The following is a 21,698-nucleotide window of genomic DNA, read 5'->3' as shown; positions in this document are numbered from 1 at the left end:
CTTTTCCCCTTTCTCCTATTGGTAGGGGCGGAGGAGATGGAAGAGAAGGTGTTAAATTCTGTGAGATATATATATTTGATGGATATATTTATATATTTATATCATATAGATAGATGACAGATAGATGATAGATAGATAGATAGATAGATAGATAGATAGATAGATAGATAGATAGATAGATAGCTGGCACATTAGAAGAAAACAGTTTTGCTACAAAGAGATAAACCTTTAGTTGAAAACGCCATAAACCCTTACACAGTGGGGGAAAAAATATCCAAACGTCAGGGCATTGTAAAATAGTCATATTATAAATAAAATCCATTATACTCTTTTCATTGTAAGCTTGCAAGAGTATACTGATTCACCAAAAGCACCCAGCCCCTACGTGGAAACAGGAAAATAAAATGTCTTTAAAGTGAATCAAAACAAAAGTATGTAAAGCCACCTTAAAGACAAAGAAAACCTATTTCTATGTCTAGGCTAAAATGTACCTGATTAAGTTAGAGTGTGCCAAATAGAGGAAATACTGGTTAGTAATAAAAGCAAGAAGAGAAAGAGAGAAAATGTTGGTATAGTGTGTCCTGGAAAATCATTTAGTCTAATCACTACCCTTAATATATGAAGAAACTAAAACCCAAAGAGAAAAACTGATTCTTTCCCAAGTCCCAATACTGATTCATGTCTGAACCAGAACTGAAAATTAGGATTCCGTGCATACACCCTAATTCTATAGATTATAGAAACAACATTCCCCCATGCTTTTTCTCCGAAAGCAACAGTTTCTAGGCAATAGCAAGAATAGAGGCGGCTTCGTTTTTTTTTCAAACTGGAGTCAATGGTTAGGAAGACTGTCATGTCAGCTTAATGTTTTGACTTTATGTATTCCCTTGGAAGAAATAATGTCTTTATATGTTTAACTAAATGTGCACAAAGAGAATTAGCATCAAATATTTCAATACAGGTCTTTTCCACCACTTGTACAGTGCTGCTTAAAAAACATAAGAGAAAGAAGTATACGTGATGAGCTGTCTTTTGAAAAAGTTGCCACACATTGTATGCCATATTTTTTAGGAATTATCTCCTTTCACTTCATAATCGCTGCTCTTATTGGCCAAAATAACTATTAAGTACTGTTTCTGACCTTACGCACTGTTCCATAGCTCTGTGAAGTACATAGTTTTGTTTTTGTCCCCCCCCCCCCCAGAAATAAAAATGCTTCTAATACTATGTTGAAAGCCATTATTAGTGAAATTAGAAAATGACAACAAACTGCAGATGGTAAAAGATTACTTCCTGGTAAAGAGTAAGTCCAACTGCATTGTATGCTAAGTGAAATGTGATTATCCAAAAATTGCGATAGTGGTGATCAATTCATGAATGGGTAACTGTGATCTAGCTCTTGCTGCCAACTATATGTCTCAATCAGATCAAGATAAAAATCACAAATTCAAGATTGAGAAAAAAAGTAAAAGCATTTTACAATGAATTAGAATACACTATATTAGAAAATCATATGAGTTTTCATAGTTACTATAATAAATGATACAAGTAGCCATTTTAGTTAATTTAAAAATCAAAATGAATTCTTCTGCTTTGTGTAAAATTTTCTAAAACGTACATAGTATTAAAAGATTATTTTAATCAAATAAAATTTCAGGTACTTTTAAAATGAACGTTTACAGACTAGAGATAGCAGACTGTCTTTGCTATGTTTGTACTGCAAAAGCTTCCATGGAGAATATTGTTTCTAAAGATGATGTTTCAATTTACTACATATTATATTGTCTTCACACTTTTAAGAAATAGCTCCTATATTCCAAGAACATCTGAGTTAAAAAATAATGTACAACATCTCTGGTGTCATGGAGCTTATGTACATTGTATTACACAGGAGTATCAGTATTTCTAATGGTGCACATGGGGAATGCTAAAAATCACTTTTGTTATGAAGGACAGATTCTTCTCACTGTGTTCTTCTTACTATTGTCAACTCCTTCTAGAATTCTTCTTCATCAGTAGCAATAGACTATTTCTGTGGAACAAACAAACTGAGTAACATTAAAGTGAACTACTAAGGCTGAAAGACCATTTGTAGTGTAACTAAGCAACCTTATACCATGTCCACTTTGGAGATTAGATTGCTTCTATACTGTTTATTCAAATATTCATTCATTCACCAAATATTCACTGAATGCCTACAATAGACCAGTCTCTGTGTTCTAGGTTTGGGGCATCACATATTGAGCCAATAGACAAAACTTGTATAAGCACTTCAGCTGCTGAAAACAATAGTATAACTAAAGTATAAATATCATGATGGTAGGAGAGTATGTGGAATAGCAGGAAGATGTGATGGCAAAGAATGGGAGCTGGAGGTGAGCATGAAAATGTAGATTGGGGCCAGCACATGAAGGGCTTTTTATGCCATGTTAAGAGTTTAGGCTTTTTCTTTGAGAAGTGGGAAGTCATTACCAGTTTTATCTGTTTTTAACTTTTAATATTGAAGTAGTTGTCGATTTATTGAACAATTGCAAAAATAGTTTGGACTTTTCTTATATTCCTCACCAGACATCCCTTAATATAAACATCTTACATAACCATAGTACAATTACCAAGAACAGACAGTTAACTTTGGTACATTATTATTAACCGCACTACAAACCTTACTCAAAATTTACCAGTTTCTTTACTAACTTCTTTCTGTTCCAGAATCTTATCCATGATCCCATATTGCATTTAGTGTAATTTTTCTTCATTTCCTCCAATGTGTAATAGTTTCTCATTATTTTATTGATGGCTTTAAAAACTCAGAAATGATAAAATGAAAATTGAGAAACATAGATATCTTTTTTACAATGTAGATGATTGGAAAAGGTTAAGTTGGGGCTGTGGAATTACACCAACGTGGAGACAGTTTTAGTAATTGGGTTAGTGGAGATATTGATTGAACTAAGGGACTGGCAGTTAATATTTCAAGAAAAGAATAATTCTGAGAAATATTAAAGAAGAGGAATTAACAGTAGAATTGACCAAAGTTGATTTGAAGGAGTATGAAAAATAAGAGTGAGAAAATAATTGAAGATGACATATGAGTTTTGTCTTTGATACTGCAGATGAATAGCAATAACTGAGAGAGTGATGTAAAATATTTTTTTGCCATTCTCTGTCTTCCTCTTACACAAATATAAATACACAGTTTCTCATATCTTTTTACCAAGGTCTTATTTTTATTTTTCCAAGATGTAATTTGTTTGAGTATATTAAATGTTCTCTCATCCATCTTGAAAGAATCATTTCTAAATACAAGATGTGCCATGTTACAAAATAATAATAATTTAGTAACTACAATTTCTAGAAAATGATGGAAAAAGTTTTGAAGATATATAATATGATATGGTTATCATTCTTGTCATACTTATGCTTTTTTAATATTTTATTTTTCAATTACAGTTGGCATACAATATTATATTAGTTTCAGGTGTACAACATAGTGATTAGAAATTTATGTAACTCTGAGGTGATCAACCTGACAAATCTAGTACCCATCTGACACCATACATAGTTATTACAATATTATTAACTATATTCCCTAAGCTGTACTTTATATCTTCATGACTACTGATTATTTTATGACTACCAATGTCTACTTCTCAATCCCTTCCCCCTTTTCACCTGTCTCCTCAAACCTCCTCCCATCTGGCAAACATCAAAATGTTTTATGTATCTATGAGTTTCTCTTTGTTTATTTTGTCCTTTAGATTCCACATAAAAGAGAAATCATATGGCATTTGTCTTTGCTGTCTAACTTTCTCCACTCATCACAATAACCTCTAGGCCCATCTGTGTTGTTGCTGATGGAAAGTTTCATTATTTTTTATGGCTGAGTAATACTTGATTGTATTCATATATATATTTGTATTCATATATATATATATATATATATATATATATATTATATATATTGAAAAAGAAGCAGTTATATATATATATATATAACTGCTTCTTTTTCAATTCATTTGTTGAGGGACACCCAGGTTGCCTCCATATCTTTGTTATTGTAAATAATGCTGAAGTGAACATATGAATGCCCATTGCCCTTTGAAGAAGCGTTTCCCTCCCTCCTTCAGATAAATATCCAGAAGTGGCATCACTGGGTCCTTCTTTGTCTCTTCTTGTAGCCTTTGTTTTAAAATCAATTTTTCATGGTATGAGTATTGCTACCCCAGCTTTTTGTTTCATTTCCATTTTCATGAAATAACTTTTTTGATCCCTTCACTTTCAGTCTGGATGTATTTTTCCATCTAAATGAGTCTCATGTAGGCAGTATACGTAAGGGTCTTGTTTTCTTATTCACTCAGCCACCCTATGTCTTATGATTGATTGGAGCATATAATCCATTTACGTTTAAAGTGATTATTGATAGATACATAGTTATTGCCATTGTATTATTCATATTTATTTTCTTTTTATTTCCCTTCTTCTTAAAAAAGTCCATGTAAGATTCCTTGTAATACTGGATTGGTGGTGATGAACTGTTTATCTTTTTCTTGTCTGGGAAGCTTTTTATCTGTCCTTCCAGTCTAAATGATAGCTTTGCTGCATAGAGTAATCTTGGTTGTAGATCCTTGCTTTTTATAACTTTGAATATTTCTTGCCAATCCCTTCTGTTCTGTAAAGTTTGTGTTGAGCTATCAGCTGACAGTCTTATGAGATCTTCTTATAAATAACTAACTGTTTTTCTTTTGCCTCTTTTAGATTCTCTCTTTGTCATTAACCTTTGACATTTTAATTAAGGTATGTCTTGGTGTGGACCTGTTGCGGTTCTTCTTTTTTGAGACTCCCTGTGATTTCTGGGTTTGTATATCTATTTCCCTCACCAGGTTAGGGAAGTTGTCCATCATTATTTCTTCAAATCATATTTCAATTCCTTGTTCTCTCTTCTTCTGGTACACCTGTGATGTGAATGTTGGTTTGCTTGATGTTGTCCCAGAGGCCCTTAAACTATCTGCATTTTTTTTTCTGTTCTGATTTGGTGTATTCTGCTACCTTATCTTCCAAATCAATAATTCGATCCTCTGCTTTATCTAACCAACCATTGATTCCCTGTAATGTATTCTTCATTTCAGTTATTGTATTCTTTATTTCTGACTGGTTCTTTCTTATGTCTTCCATCACCATTTCTATGTTTCCTATCTCTTTGTTGAATTTCTCACTGAGATCATTAAGTATCCTTATAACCGGTTTTTGGAATTCTGCATCTGGTAGATTGCTTGTCTCCATTTTGTTTAGTTCTTTTTCTAGAGCTTGTTCTGTTCTTTTATTTAGGGCATGTTTCTTTGTCTCCCACTTTTGGCTGTCTCTCTCTGTTTTTTTGTATGTGTGAGGTAGGACTGCTATGCCTACCAGTTGTAGTAGAGTCACCTTATAAAGTAGGTGTGTTATGGGACCCGATGGTGCAGACTCCCTGGTCACCAGAGCCAGGTACTCCAGGTGTGTCCCTTGTGTGGGCTATATATGCCTTCCTGTTATAGTTGAGACTTCCTTACTGTTTGCATGTCAATGGGAGGGATTGACCCCTGTTGGTTGTGAGGACTGGCTGTGACTACAGTTGAGGGGGTGCTGTGCTGAGGCAGACCCTATGGAGCAGGATGCATTTTAGCAGGGCTCTAATGACTGCCCAGTCTGCCTTTTGGGTGTGTTATTTATGGAGATGGTTCACTGGTGCTCTGATGTGGCCTGAAGCTGGCTGCTAAATGTGTTGATTCTAGGGCCTTCTGGGAGGGGCCCCACCACAGGCCAAGGTCACCCACAGTCTGTTCCTTGCCTGGGGCTACCTGGTAGGAGCCATAAAGCAATCCCTAGGTGGCTGCCACCATCACTGGGCTTGGAGTTGCCTGAGAGAGGCCAAACCTCAAACCAAGGCTGGCTACCAGTAGTGCGAGGCATGGGCCTGTTCAGCAAGAGCTATGGGGCATGCCAAGGCCAGATGCTGTTTGTTTGGGGTTTGTGAACCTTTGTGAAATTTTGGGAAAGTCTGCAGCATGAGCCAAGACAGGCCATTTGTATAAAAAAGCCACTGGATATGTCTTTCATGGACATGAAGGTTGGGTGAGGTGGGGTTTCAGGGAAACATCAGGATGGGGCAAACAGTGTTAGCTAGGTTGATAGAGACTGATTCGGTACCCACCTAAGTCTACATGCTGGGAGTAGGGAGGGCTCAACAAAGGAACAATGGCTCCTACCAGCACTTTTGTATGGGAGAATTGTACCCCTCTAACCCTCTCCCTGAAGCCAGACTACTTAGTTCTTCCCTGTATGTCCTTGGCACCTTTAGAGCTGCTGCCACAGCTCTGGAGTTCAGAGCAAGGGAGTCCGTGAGCACGTAAGGCATTTTAAGAACAACACCTCTGACTTCATCAGCCCTTCGTCGAACTCAGCCACAATCTCTGCTGGTTTTCATAGCCAGAATTTGATGGGACTTCTTTTCCCGTCATTGGAACCCTGGGCTGGGGAGCGTTGTATGTGGCTGGAAATCTTCAGGGGACCTCCACAGTTGAGATATTCCTCCTGATTTTTAACTGTGATCTGCAGGTGTGGGACCAGTCCATGCCACATTTCAACCCCTCCTATCAGTCTCAAGGTGGCCTCTTCTGTATGACCTTAGTTATAGGACTTCTGTTCTGCTAGACTTCAGGCAATTTTCAATGATGATTGTTCTGTAGTTTAGTAGTAATTACGATGTGATTGTGAGAGGATGCAAACACAGCCTTTACTTACTCCACCATCTTGACTAGAAATCCCTTGTCACAATTATGTTTAATCCTCACTTTTTACTGGGTCAGATTATGCAAATAAAGATCAAATATTACCTGTATTAACTAAATATAACATTTTCCATTCATCTAGTTCCTTATTTTCCTATTGATAAATCTTCCATCAGCTGAAGATGGGCTAAGGGGAATAAGATGGGGAAGATGTTTATATAAGCTGATTGTTTTACAAGTCTGTAACCTGTGAGAAGAAAGCCTTTCTAAACATGGTATGAAGCAAAATGTTCCTGAAAGTAAAAGACTGACAAATTTTATTGTATAATAATTTGTAAACTTCTAAAGAATTGTATAAAGTATACATAAATTTAAAACACAAAAAGAATAAAGGCAGATATTTCATGTGTAAATAACAGGTAACATTTTGATAATTGAAGCTTTTTTTTTTTTCAAATTTATAAGAAAAATACAAACCTACTCAAAGATCATATTTCTTGACTATCCCTCCATCTTCACCTTGCATGACTCTCCAGCATAGTCTCTACACTCCAGCTACCTAATTCTTCTTTCTCCCTCTCAGGTATTCCATGCTCTTTCTGACATAGGATCTTTGCATCTTCCATTCTGTTTGGAAATATTTTCCTCACTTTTTCATCAAGATAATTTCTCTTTACTTAGTTTATACGTATCTTTCAGATTGCAACCCCAGGGTCACTTGTGTAGAAAAGAACTCCCCACTCCACCGACAGGGAAAAAAACTTTGGGACTATCCTATTATAATGGTATTTTTTGGCCGAGTTCCTACTCAGTACATCATTATGTATTCCTGTGAATATCTTCTGTCTCTCTCGTTATACACTTGCCTATTTTTGACCACTTTGATTCCTGAGTATCCAATACTTGTCTGTTATAGTATATATATATATATATATATATATATATATATATATATATATATTTTACATATGTAACATATAGATATAAAGGCACATAACTGTGTTTATTGAAGAATTGTTACTAGCATTAAAAGGGGAGGAGACTAACTTGAACTTCCATAAATAGGAGGCTAAGATAATATATAATTGAAAGGTTATAAAGTAAATATCATAAAATATATGTGTCTGCCTTGTCTTCACTACTTGTTTGAAATGTAAATATGAGCCTCAATTTAGTGTTCCATAAATGAGGATAAGAATTTATCCAATATAACCATGCTGGTAAAATGCATATGAACACATTTTGTAAAACCAAACAGCTATGTAAAGATATACTAACATTTACTCATAATATATCTATAATTTTTATCACATCATTGTTGGTAGAGCCACTTTAGGACTTCAGTGAAAGTATACTCAGTACTTTATAGGTTCTTCTCAGTAGCTTTTTTTCATGCATGTTAAATTTTTCTGTATATACTCTTTATATTTGGAGCTGAAATTATACAAATGTAATGTCTTAATCATAAGCCCAAAAGAAAACAAGAAAGAATGGTGTCCAAATCATTATTATTCTGTTCTCTTTTACATCTAGGAGGCTGAAATTTCCTGAATCTTATAGTAAAAGAGAGTTAAGTGACTTCCAGTTGTTATATGGGCCCTTATGTTTTAAAATAGTAATTTTCTAGTTCTCTAAGGCCCAAGCATTGAATGCTATGCCAAGTTTGATTCCCAACTCTGCCGTTTACCAATGTTATGAATTTGGACAACGCATTTCACTTCACTGAGCCAGCTTTCTTATTTGAAAATTAGAATAATAATAGTTTTCCTGCACAGGGTTGTTATGAAATGTAAGTGGAAAAATAAAGTGACTTATAATAGGTGCTAGGTTAAATGTTTAGTCCATCTCAGGCTTATATAATAAATTATAACAAAAGGTCCATGCTGGCTTTTTTAGATAACTGAGAACTAGTTGACTGAAAATCATTCAGTTGAGCTAATTTCATGGCTAGTAATCAACCATTTTAGCCCTTCCTATTCTTTGTAAGGAGAAATTAACTCAATGATTTTTAATTATAATTAAATGAGTATTTTTCAGTATTCTCATTTCCTAAGTAGATAATTATGATTAAATTGAACCTTGTAACAACTATCGATATATAAAGACCATCTTTATTTAGAAGAATTTGTTCCAAATGATTATATTTTGGCAAAACACATTGAGGATGTGTCAAATTAATCCTACCTTTTATATCCCATCCCTCAGATGGTTGCTGAAAATCATATTTGCAAGGAATGCAAAATGTCTGGATAGGCTGAAAATGTTTTGTGTTAACTATATTCTTACAAGTAGAAAAGCAAAGGGCAAGTGCTTTTGGTGGAGGTAAAAGTGGGGGGAAAGCAATTATAAATACAATGCTTGTGATTCATTAGTGAATTAAATAGAAAAAAGAAGTTAAATTAAATTCAGCTGTTGTAGGAAGAGTATAAATCTTTCCCATCTGTCATGGAAGCTTACCTTATTTTCTTATTTAAAAGACCTCGATGATTGTAAAATTCAACATTGATTAATGAATCTTTCAAGGAAAATAATCCATCATATTAAATGCATTGATCGATTTTTAAATATTTCCTGATTTCGGATATGATAAAATACAGGAACCACATATGTTTTAGAATAATGGAAATATGGTATGTTGCATCTGAATTGGAGGAACTTGAAAGAATGAAGTCTTCTTAGTTTATTAATGGAAATAAAATTAAGATAAGGATCACTTTTGGGGTAATCTGATTCTTATTAACTCTATGTGTCATCTTTTTATATTCTTCACCCTGACTCATAAACTAAGAAACTTAGAAAATTAGAAATGTTCTACTCCCCAATTATGGTCATAATGCCAATAGTATTATTGAAAAAAGAAATAAAGGAAAATCAACAAGTATTCAATATTCTGCAACAATCACATCAAAGAGCATTACAGTTACATATAATCCACCAGACTAATACTTATTTTTTCCGAAAGGTTTACACGTCAGAACTACTCAGATTACATATCATCATGCAAATAAATACATGACTATCAATCTGGAATGAATAAAATAAAGCCTCCAGAAATAGACTTAGTTATCTGTATTTTTTAAACTCTCCACTTTGAATTCTGATGCAGAGGGATTTAGGGAACATTATATGAAGAGATTGGGAGATCTCTGTGGATAGGCCCTGCCATATATGAATACGTTCTCTGATCTCCAAAGTTCTTAGAACGTGGTTGAAAGTTGATAAATATGTGTTAAAGAATAAGTATATAAATAGAATGTGCTAAAGTTCTTATGTGACTTAAAATTATTGGAAGAGGTTATATTAGGACAAATTGGTCAATAAAAATAAGTCAGAAAAAATATCACAGGGAACTAGTATATTCACAAAGGATGGCGCTATCCAAATATTTCACTGAGTTCAGTAACAAGTAATCAATTTTAAGACCCTTTATAGATTTTATTTGTAATCTAATTTTACTTAAGAAAAGAAGACTCAGACTGATTAATTTCAGACATGAAAAAGATAGGGAACATAAACATCATTTAATTTAAATTTATACATTTATACAGAGAATTTCATTTCCATAACTGCTGAATGACCAAAAAAGTTGACAGTGTTGGTAATTGCAGTTTAGGGAGGAAGGAAGGAAGGAAGGCAGGAAGGGAAGAGGGAGGGCAGAAGAAAGGAATGGAGAGAGAGAGGGAAGGAAGAAAGGAGTTCTTTCAGCAATTAGTGCAGGCTCCAAACATCTTTGATAGTGTTAACATCTCAAACAGCTGGAATCACAAAACCAGCAGCTGTTCAATATACTCTACATGTTTGTAGGTGAGTCTGTACATGCATACATAACATAAATAACTCACAGGGCTTGAAATAATAGTATGACATAAATATGCCATTGAGAAGTCCTGAGCTTGGACTTTATAATAAAAACGTGGTGGATACCCACAAACATATACATACTGTGATCCTCCAAATTCAGTTTTGCACTATATTTAATGAAATAAAGCATGAATTATATGGAACTAAAGCTCTAAATAATGTAGTTTTCTAACAATCAAAGCACGGAATTCTTGTAGCAAAACATAGACTGCATTACTAAACGTTGTTTCTGTTCTTGCTGTAGTTCTTTATTTTCTCAAATCTATCTTCTCCTGTCATGAGTTATAGTCTCTTTTTTTATACTAATCTTTATAGGGCTCTATGAAGGGTCAATGTCCACAGCAAATCAACTTGTATCTTCTCTGCTTCAACTAATATTTTATATTGGTAAAATGAGGCAAAATAGGCATCAAATATAGCCTGGATAGGTTGCCTTGAAGAACTATTATTATATGTTCCCAACCAAGGTTGAGTTTTGAGTTAACTAGTCCCAATCCATTTTCTGTGTGTGAGCTCTTCCTTTTTCTTTAGTGGGACTGCCTATTTTTACCAAACTTGACAATAGGCAGTCTCCAATTGAGCTTTCCCCTGTGGAGACCTCTATCTATATTCTTTGCCATATACATCCCTAAGGTTATGAATATCATTTGCTGGCTATGGTGAAAAAGATTTTAGATAATGAATTGGAGATACGAATGTATCATTATTATTATTATTATTATTATTGTTATTATTATTATCATTATTTTAAGAGTTAAATACTATAAAAGATGCATGTCTGTGACTTCTGGGCTGCTCCTCTCCCAATCTCTTCCTATGAGAAACTTAACATAATGATTTTGGCACTCTTTCGTATTGAGCATCAGAATCTTTCTCAAAATGATGTTCCAGGATGCCAACTTACCAACAGTCACGGTTGGCATAGCAGTTAAAAGCGATTTTGCATCCCTAGACTACATGATCTCAAAATTGCCTTTCAGATCTAACATCATATGCTTTTCTGATTGCAATTTTTGATGATTTCTATTTTGATTTTAGGGGAAACTTTAGTTATTCTTGCTAATAAAGGTAGCAGGATGGAAAATACCAAAAAGTAGATAATCTAAAAATAACACATTTGCTTATATAATAGTAATTTTTTCTAGTATCTGCTTAGTTTGTGTTCTTAGTAACAGAGGTTAATAGAAAGTAACATAGTTAATTGGAAGAAGTTATGGATTATATGCTATAGCAAATTTATCTGCTAAATAAATCCCTGTATTCAGTAAGGGATTATCTTTTCTCTGATTTATACATTGATACTTCTAAAATAGATTGTTATCACTAATTGAATGCCTATAATGAGAGGCAAATAACAGACAATGGATTATTTCCAATCCTTGCAATAATGCTGCAAGATCATATTATAACCCTCTTTATAGATGATGAAACTGAGACCAAGAGAAGCTAAATAATTTGCACAAGGTCAAATAGCTAAAAGCGCAGAATTTTTAAACTGAATTCCAGTAGCACTTTGTAATTTGAGGATCTCCTCAGATAGAATGTTCCTTTAAAAATTTTTTTCTCGTAGTTGTATTATATCTCCATAAGCTTTATTTACTGCTCCTCAAAAAAGAGAAAATATATAAAACCCATTGACATTTGATCATTACTGTGCTTTCTTGCAGCCTGCGAACTTATGAATCAAGGCATCTTGGCCCTGGTCAGCTCCATTGGCTGCACATCTGCGGGATCCCTCCAGTCTTTGGCAGATGCTATGCATATCCCCCACCTCTTCATTCAGCGTGCAACAGCTGGGACCCCAAGGAGTGGCTGTGGACTCACCCGGAGCAACAGAAATGATGACTACACGCTCTCTGTTCGCCCACCTGTCTACTTAAATGACGTTATCCTGAGAGTGATCACAGAGTATGCCTGGCAGAAATTCATTATATTCTACGATAGTGAATATGGTAAGTGTTGGTGATTTGTGTGAGTTTTGCAAGCTGATATTTACATGGCAAGCAATGTCATTAAATCCTGAAAGGCTTCAAGGAGATTACTCATTGTTGTTTGTGGTTTCCTTATCCTGTCATGTTCTTCTTATAAATCTAGCAGCAACAGCAGAAATTTTAGGGTAAAATTCAATCCCTTTGAAGTCAAATTTAAAAATAAATATCTGTACCTAATGCTTAGTCTATAAGTGTTTCTAAAGGGAATCTGACTCCAATATACCTTGATTTTTTTGTCCACTTGTTTACATTTTTTGGCACCCCCGGTATATTTTGAAACATGTGTTTCCTTATAAATTTACCTTAAGAACAAATGTGAGAAAATAATTTCCATGCAGTACAGATGTGCCTAGTTTTTACATTTTTATTAAAAACAAATAAAAAATAAGAACATTTCACCCTTTGTAGAGCCACTTATTTTTCTTAGCAAATAAATAAATAAGCATTTTAAAAACAATAATTTTCTTGTCACAGTCTACCCAGCATTGTGAACAATATTGGAAAACGGTTACACAAGAGTGGGCCAAAATGTGGCATCAATAGAACTGAGCACAAACAGGTTGGCAGAAATCTGGGAAGCAACAAATAAGAGCCCCTGTGGACTCCCAGCAAGGGACAGCAAATGGTAGTTACATTTAGCCCTAAATATTTAAAGGTCGCATGGGGCTTTGGCAGCCAGAGTCACATTAAACTTGATGGGTAGATTCAGCCAAAAGCCTGTGGCTCTCTAGAAGTACACTCTTTTGTCTCCAGGACGGAAATCCTTATTTTTGTTGCTTAATTCATATTACTTAGGGGTCACAGAACAAAGATCAAGAAACTGAAATGAATGTAATAAGCAAAAAGAAAATTAAAAATAATTGGCTCATCAGTAAAAGTAAGAATTGAGCACAGATCTGAAATTCACTGATAGGATTACTGAGTGAGCAGTGAACTCTTCCAATGGAATCAACATGCTGAGTATAGCTTTGTCAGTTTTCTACCAGTCAGATTTTTATAACCTTAAATGGTTTTTCCAGTCAGGTTTTTCTTCCAGTCATGTTTTTATAACCTTAAATGGCATTCTTATGATTTCTGCTGAAACATTTTTATTCTTATGATTTCTGCTGAAACATAACTTGAAATAATGAATTTTTAAATCCTAAATTTTTCTGGAAGGGGAAAAAAAGCACCTTTTTGTTAGTCCTATCAAATTAGTCCTGTAAAATAAAGAACAGAAAAGTGATTTGGGATGAAGTCATTTTCATACTAAAATGAGAATTTTACACTTTAATATAAATGTCCATGAAGAAAGAAATTCCTTTGTTATCTTGTTTCAAAGTTCTACATAGATTACAGTTAGGAAATTGTAATATGAGAAGATGTTTTATCATTGATGAGGCAAATATTTTTGAAAATGTACTATAAATTCATAGTCTCATAAAATCATTTACATTCATTTGAAATTCCTCATTCTCTTTTCCTCTATTTCCCTCTGAGTAAATAAGGTGTTATAATCACGGTATATGACTGGGTCCTCTGTTAGAATCAGGGTGTTTTAGGAATAATAAAAATCATTCTTTTATTCTGCTGAGAAACTTGCTTTGACTTATTATTTAATTTAGTAATTCATGAAAAATTACCTTTTTGTGTCATTAAAATTATTTCCAGTAATACTTTTGTGTAATAAAAGAAAATGTCCTTTTTATACTTACAATAAATCTTGCTAGTAAAGAGCTGGGCTAGAGTCCAAAATAAACATCAAGCTATACAAATACCTGGTACCTTGAAGAAGCCTACACGTATTTACATATCTATTCATCACTATCATCATTTTAAGTTCAAATATTGGAATTATACTTGACTTTTATCTTAGTTATCAGGAATCGCTTTCATTAAGCATCATCTCTGGATGGAATCAGGCAGCCTGCTAGAGCCAAATGTTATTGAAGATGTATTTTGCTTAAAAAAATATACTTAAAAAACAAAGGTTAAGCTTCTATATCCAGTTAATTAGAGCAACACTTCTTTCAAAAGCAGTCAATTATGATATAGGGCACCATATCAGTGCTACTTTAAATTCCCTAACAAAGAAGATTCAACTCTTTGGTTCTAAGTAAATGGAAGAAAAGAGGGGAAAAAATGTGGAAACCTTACTTGAATATATTGATTCAAAATGATTTTTACAAGGCTTGAAAATAATTTAGGAAGTGTTGAGCTTTTAAAAATATGTTATTCAGGAAATGTTCATTGCTCACTTGCTTAGTGCAATGCAAAATATGAGATAAAAAGTTTTATGGGATGTAGTCTTTGCCTTTAAGAAGCTTACAATTAGCCAAAGCGAGCAAATATTTATATGACTCTCTTAATAAAGAAAATAATGTGTCATGAATGACGCAAACTGAATGCTAGTGGTTTATAAAAAGAATGTTTAATTTCAGCAGCACTGGTCAAAGGTAGCTTTATGGGTAGACTTTGATCTTGACTATTGTCTCTCAAAATCCTCCCTATCTTTCACAATGTATAGGAGATGGCTGCAGCAACAGAGAGAAAGTGTGAACAAGTGTTGCATCAATAACAATATTGAAAATAATATCAGAGCATTTTTTATTTGTCAGGACCTAGAACAAGTATTTTACATAATACCCTTTAATCTCCTCAGCAGCTTGGATAGAGTAAGTAATATTAGTATCACAATTTCACAACTAGAAAACAGAAGCAACTGATGGGTAACTTGTTTACAAAACATAGCTAAGGAGTGTCAAACCTGAGAAGTAATGTCTGACCAGAGCCTGTAATCCTAAACATATATAATGAGTATAAAAATGTTGTAGCGAACCATCATCCAAGATTATAATAACAAGGGCTAACCTTATAGACAGCATTTATTACATCGTTCTCTGTTCTAAGTGCCTTACATGGATTATCTCATGTAATCCTCCCAATAGCCCTCTGGGGGAGATGATAATGTGATGATGATGATGATGATGATGATGATGATGATGATGATGATTTTTTACACATGAAAGAAACTGAAGTAGTAAGAGGTTAGGTAACTCAAAAGTAAGTCAAGAAGCCTGAATTCAAACACTGATAGTCTCATCTATAGTCCTTACTTTCAACACTAGAGTACTCCTATGCTGTAGAAATGAGATTAATTTCTGACAAACTATAATTTTTTTTTTTAAAAAGTATAAATGAAATGTATAGAATCATCTTTATTAAAAAGAGACAATGGCTTCAAGCCTGCAGATCTTCCACCTATCAACATCAATCAAGGAAAAAATACTATATGTCAGTCAGAAGGTTGGTTATCCTTGGAGGCATGAAAACAGGACAATCATGGAGCCAAAGTGGTCTGACCCATCAGCAGGATAACCCTTGACTACACAATAACCATTTCCCCTTTTAAATCTGCTAGCAAAATGCCAAACTTATTTGAGAGAGCATTATTTCCAGTTGAAAAATGACATTCTCCAGGAGCTCTTAGAGCTGGGGTTTGTGATATAATATTGTCAAGAACTGTGAAGGGGCTGAGATTTTACCCTACTTGTAAACTAATAAGTTAGCTTGCATCAATTTTATAGATAATGGCAGAAAAGATTACTCTCCTGGAATAGAGAGAGAGAGAGAGAACTTTAATAGTCATGGCACAGCAAGCAGCGTGAGCCTCATATTAATGTTGGTTCCTCTTGTATGGCCCCACAGGCTATATGGAGACACTAAGTGAATGCTATACATGCAATGGGCTTGTATGACAACCAAGGACCCCTGACTTAGGCACCCTGTATCTTTTATAATGGGCTTCTAGTAAAGCTGCTTGCCATGTGTAAATAACTCTCCTCTAAGGAGAGCTTCTGCTTGCAAAATGTGCAGTAGTAACATGAGAATCCTATGGAGAGTCATCTCCCTGAAATAGTCATTCTTTGTTTCTACAATATTGTTGGCTTCTAGCAAATTCCCTTATGAATATGCCAGTCCTCAGACCACTCCTGGATAATATGACTGATAAAGATCGTGATCAAATCTATTCAATTTGTCTTCTCTGCATTTATTTAAGGGTACTATAAAGAGACGTTAATGAGCAGGATTGATCTCAATCATTCCCACCAGGTCCTGGATTCAGTTTGATGAACAAATCTCATGAACCATCAAGACATTACTTTAACAAATCAGGGAGCTTTTACCTTCAATTTCTGTATAAACCTTTCTGCTTGGCCTAGGGCATTACTCCAGGTACCATAGGATTTATTTTATAATTTCCAAGACTCTACCTCTTAAGGAGAACTTCTGTCATCTATAACCACCTTGGCCAGTGAGTTGAAGCTGACATGAATGATTTGGCTGAAGTGGTGCCATTGATAACTTCAGTGAAATTCATGGGGAAATTGCTAATTGGATGACTCTCATCATAGGGAAAACTACTTACAGGACACACATAAAAAACAGGTCAGATAATGTTCCAGATGGCTTCCTCAAATAAATGAGTAGCCTCACTTTAGAGAAATCCCAATAGAGTACTATATTATCTGCTGCTGGTGTCTACTTAAACATGTAAAGATCTCTTATAGCAAACCCTAATGTGCAACTCATGTGTCTTCAGGAGGAAGGTAACCTCCACTAAAGAAATATACTTCAGGAAATGCATATGATGTCCTTGGTCAGGTGGAGGAAGAGGGCAGGGAAGGGTTCGTTATAATTGCTGGGATGGACAGACATCAGTGGGGCTTCCAAAATGAGTCCTCGCCAGTTTGTAGTGCCAAGAATTCTCAATTCAAAAAGAACTAATCAAGAAAAGCAAACAATAATTTGGACTTCATCAAAATTAAAAATTTATGTTCATTAACAATCAGGAAATAAATAAGCAAACTACAAATAGGAAACAAATTCCGGTACAGAGATCTGAAAAGTTTATATAAACACGTAGGACATGTAAAGAGCTCAGAGAATTAAAAACAAACAAACAAAACAAAACTCTTACAAAGCAAAAATATGAGACCAACAAAAATACTCAATTAAAAATGGGAAAAAGGGTTGTGCATACAATTCATATAAGAAAATATATAAATGGCCCATAGACACAAGAAGTGCTCAACATTTTTAGTGCATGGGTAAATGCAAATTGAAACGAATATCAGTCTGTACCCACTAGATTGGCTTGCCATTATTACATGTAGACAAGGTGACACAACCCAAATGCTCATACTTTGCTGGTTGGATATAAACATGTACAACCACTTTGGAAAGCTGTTTGGCAGTTTGTTACAAAATGATATACTTACCGTATGACGTACCCATTTCACTACCAGGTATTTTTTCAAGAAAAATGAGACTGTACCTCAATACAAATTCACGAAAATGTTCATATCAGCCTTATTCATTATGTCCAAAACTGAAAACAACCTAAATGCTCATAATTTTGAAAACAGTTAAACAAAATGTGGTGTGTCCACACAACAATACTATTGAGCAATAAGAAGGAATGAACCACTGATATATGCAACAACATTATTTTGAGTGAAAGAAGCGTGAAATAAAAAAGAGTATATGATATATTATTTGATTATATGAAGTCCAATAACATGCAAAACTAATCTCGGTGAGGCATATCAGAAACAGGTTGCATCTCTGGGTAGGGGGTGAATTGTCTGAAAAAGGAAGGGCACAGATAACCTTCTGTGGTAATAGAAATATTTAATATCTTGTTTTGAGTAGTAGTTACAGTGGAATACAATAAATACTCTTTGAACTACACATGTAAAACTTGTTGATTTTATTTTATATAAATCATATGTCAATAAAAAATTGGAACACAGAACAACCCATCAGACAAAATTTAAAAAAAAGAAAAAAGGGCAGGGGAGATCAATTCGCCTATAATAATTTTAAACTAAATAGTATAATTGAAACATGACTATTGAGAGATTATGGAGTCATAGGCAAAAGGTTAGAATTGAATATAGTGGACACCTAGAACCCAAATTTGGTCGTAGATCAGAATGACTAGAAGAACTTTTTAATTATCATAATACCTGTGTCCCATCCCAGACCTCCAGAATCAGAATTTTTGCAAGGTAGGCACCAGCAATATACATATTTCAACCTTCCCCAGGTGATTCTGATACAGCCAGCTTTGTTCCCCCATGACGCATTTGGGAACAAGAAATTTCAGCAACTCTCGTCTTCAGTGTCTTTGATTGGTAGCATTGTTTCCCCTGCCAGAATACTCCGAGGGAGAAAGAACTCGTAATATTTTGAAGGAGCCTATTTCATAATGGACAGTTCTAGTTGTTAGAAAGTTTTTCTTTAAATGAAAGTTAAAACACTTATATTGGCCAAAATATACATTTTCTAGGATAATATAAAATAAGTAGTCCTTTTACTTATAATCATTTATCAGTAAGTAAAGAAAATGATTATATCCCTGAACACTCCTTAGTCGTCTACTGCCTAAGTACCAAGAGCTCTTTCTCATTTCCAACATGATGGGCTTTTCAGATAGTCTTCCTCTCCAAGTGTCTTTATCCCTATCTATTCTAGTTTTTTTGTGTGTGTTTTTTTTTTTAATATCTCTGTAAATGATCGGACACATTTACTAATTACATAATATGTCACATGGCATCTTATTGCCTTAGAGAGAAGTGAGACCTTCACATTTTTTAGCAAAATTAAAACATTTATACCTTGTTGTGTTCTTTTCATAATTTCTGCATTAAAAATATGTTAAATCTTTATTGCATCAGTCATTATATTTTGCTGCTCTTCTAATCTTGCATCGTTCTCAATTTGCTTTGCTTTTAATCAAATCTCTGAGGGGAAGTTTGGTCAAGTAAGTGGAATATGATATCCAAGAAGGCTTATTAAAAGCAATTGGCAGTAGTCTAGGGAGGCTCACTATTAGAGAAGTCTAAGCAAAGAATTAGCCGAATATACTACTGAATAGCTAGACTCCAGAATCCAGGAAATAAAAACATAAAGAAACCGGAAAGCTATAGGAGTAAATGGTTCTTAAAATAGAATAAAAACAAATAGATTGCTTTAGTGGAATACCTCTGTTCTGAGAGTATTTGTGACAGAAAAGTTGCGTTTCAGGGCTGGAAGGACTGAAAGAACTGATTTACTGAAGTGACATAAGAAGTAAGGTTGAAATGGTCTTCATCAAATGAACTACGTGGGTTCCTTAATTTCCTTTGCCTGAAACAATATTGGTCCCACAGCATGATATTGGATGGATCTATTGGTTGATCTATTAGATGGATGCATTTATGGAGACTGAAGAGACAGTATGATGACAGGGATCTAAGCAGCTTGCTATGGTAATGACATACAGGTAAGAACTTAATGAATGTAGTAAGGTACCCTCTTACATATCCTCCTCTCTACTTCAAGTATGGCTTCATTCTTAGGCAAGGTAGATGGCACTGGTGACTTAATGCATGTCCTTACAGATATACTAAAGATAGACCCTTCCCATTCTTTGTCCTTATGGCAAATACCATCTATACGGATGTATATCTGCATATCAAATTTCAGGCCTTGTTCAGACCCTGTGCTAATCCCTGAACCAAATACTTTGGTCAGGAGTATGGCGTGCTCTCCGTCACCAGCCTGAATTACATGATAACCCTCTGAGTGAAGGTTAGACGTATGTGGACACACGTGTTTCCCTTTCCAATTTGAAGGAAACTTTACTCAGAAGAAAAACAATATTAAAATTAATTTATCTTAAATTTTAATTTAATATTAAATTAAATTACATTGCATATTTAGTGTTAAGTATTTAAAATTATAAACGTCTGTCTTTATAATTCAACCTTTAACATTGCTTTAGAAATATATACTTTTTAAGTTTATTTTGATTTTTTTTTTATTAATTTCAGGTGTACAAAACAATGTAATTGGCATTTACACCTGTCACAAAGTGACAACCCCAAGTTTAGTTTGAATTTGTTTCTGTTTTTATGGTTAGCTTAAACTTTTTTTATGTTCTTAGCCTTACTGACATTTTTCTTATAGTTATGTTACTTAGATCAACTTTTAGAATAACAACACAAGATATTCTTGTGTTTTTTAATATTTTCCCTAGAAAAAGACATTAGAAGAAAATTAAGGAAAAAGATGGGACTTTTGATGGGTTAATAAAGTCTTCATAATGAAAATGTGCATTGCTGAGAAACGTGCAGCTTACAAACTGCTTTAACATGTCACATATTTTCTTTTATCAGACAACACAGTAATTAGGGTAAATAATTTTCCTTTTGCTTCGATAAGGTGTGGTTAGTTGCTGCTTATCCTATGCTTCCGTTGTTTTATTATTTTATTTGCATTAATCACATTAAAACATAATTACCTGCTCAAGTTGTCATCCCCTCCATTAAACTAGACTTTCCACAAGGATAGCAACTGTGACTTCACTTTTATCACCAAATTGTGAGATATTTATCAAAAGACCTTATACGTATTAATATTATTCAATACCCTTAATCTTGCAAGTGACAAAAACTCATTTCAAACTAAACTAAATAAGCACCTTTTTTTTTTTACTTTTCGATAGACTTGTGTAGTTGGGAAGTCAAAGGAAGAGCCAGTTTTCTCCTGTTTCACTTCACGTATGGCCTTCATTCTCTTTCTCTCTAGACCAGGGGTGGCAAAACTGCAGCCCACGGGCCAACTGTGGTCCACAATCCATTGTTAATTGGCCCGCAGCAAATTCCAAAAACATATTTAATTTACTTAAATAAACCAGGTGAGGCAATACGTACTTCACCTTGAGTGAGTGGCCCAGCTGTTAGTGCATTTTACCGCATATGGCCCTTGGTAAAAATGTTGAAAAAAGCTTGGACACCCCTGCTAGACACTCTGGCTCCTGCAGTCCCAAAACTGCATAATTTCAACTCATGATACAAAAGAGAGATCATTTCTTTTTTATTATCCATATATCAAATTTCAATCCCTGTTTGAGACCTGTGACTATCCTTGAACTAATTACTTAAGCCAAGAACAGGGAGAGCTCAAATTGACCATCCTGGGATACATGACCATCCAATAGTAGAATGTAGACCACAGTAGCATGTGGGACAGGAGGACTGGGTCCAGGTTTGTT

At 34.4% G+C, this 21,698-nt stretch overlaps 1 protein-coding gene across 3 annotated transcripts in view; it reads left to right on the top strand.

The window, feature by feature from the left end:
* GRID2 (glutamate ionotropic receptor delta type subunit 2) overlaps positions 1-21,698 on the top strand; it is a 1,327,069-nt gene that overhangs the window by 668,883 nt on the left and 636,488 nt on the right. For all 3 annotated transcript variants that reach the window (XM_019741137.2, XM_074323476.1, XM_019741134.2), the window contains exon 3: positions 12,293-12,577. In XM_019741137.2, coding sequence (XP_019596696.2) covers positions 12,293-12,577 — 285 coding nt within the window. The remainder of the gene's footprint in view (positions 1-12,292; positions 12,578-21,698) is intronic.

Source organism: Rhinolophus sinicus, linkage group LG02, assembly GCF_036562045.2.
Source record: "Rhinolophus sinicus isolate RSC01 linkage group LG02, ASM3656204v1, whole genome shotgun sequence".
NCBI lineage: Eukaryota > Metazoa > Chordata > Mammalia > Chiroptera > Rhinolophidae > Rhinolophus > Rhinolophus sinicus.
Note: the sequence above shows the minus strand (reverse complement) of the source record. Positions and strands in the feature narration are given on the sequence as shown.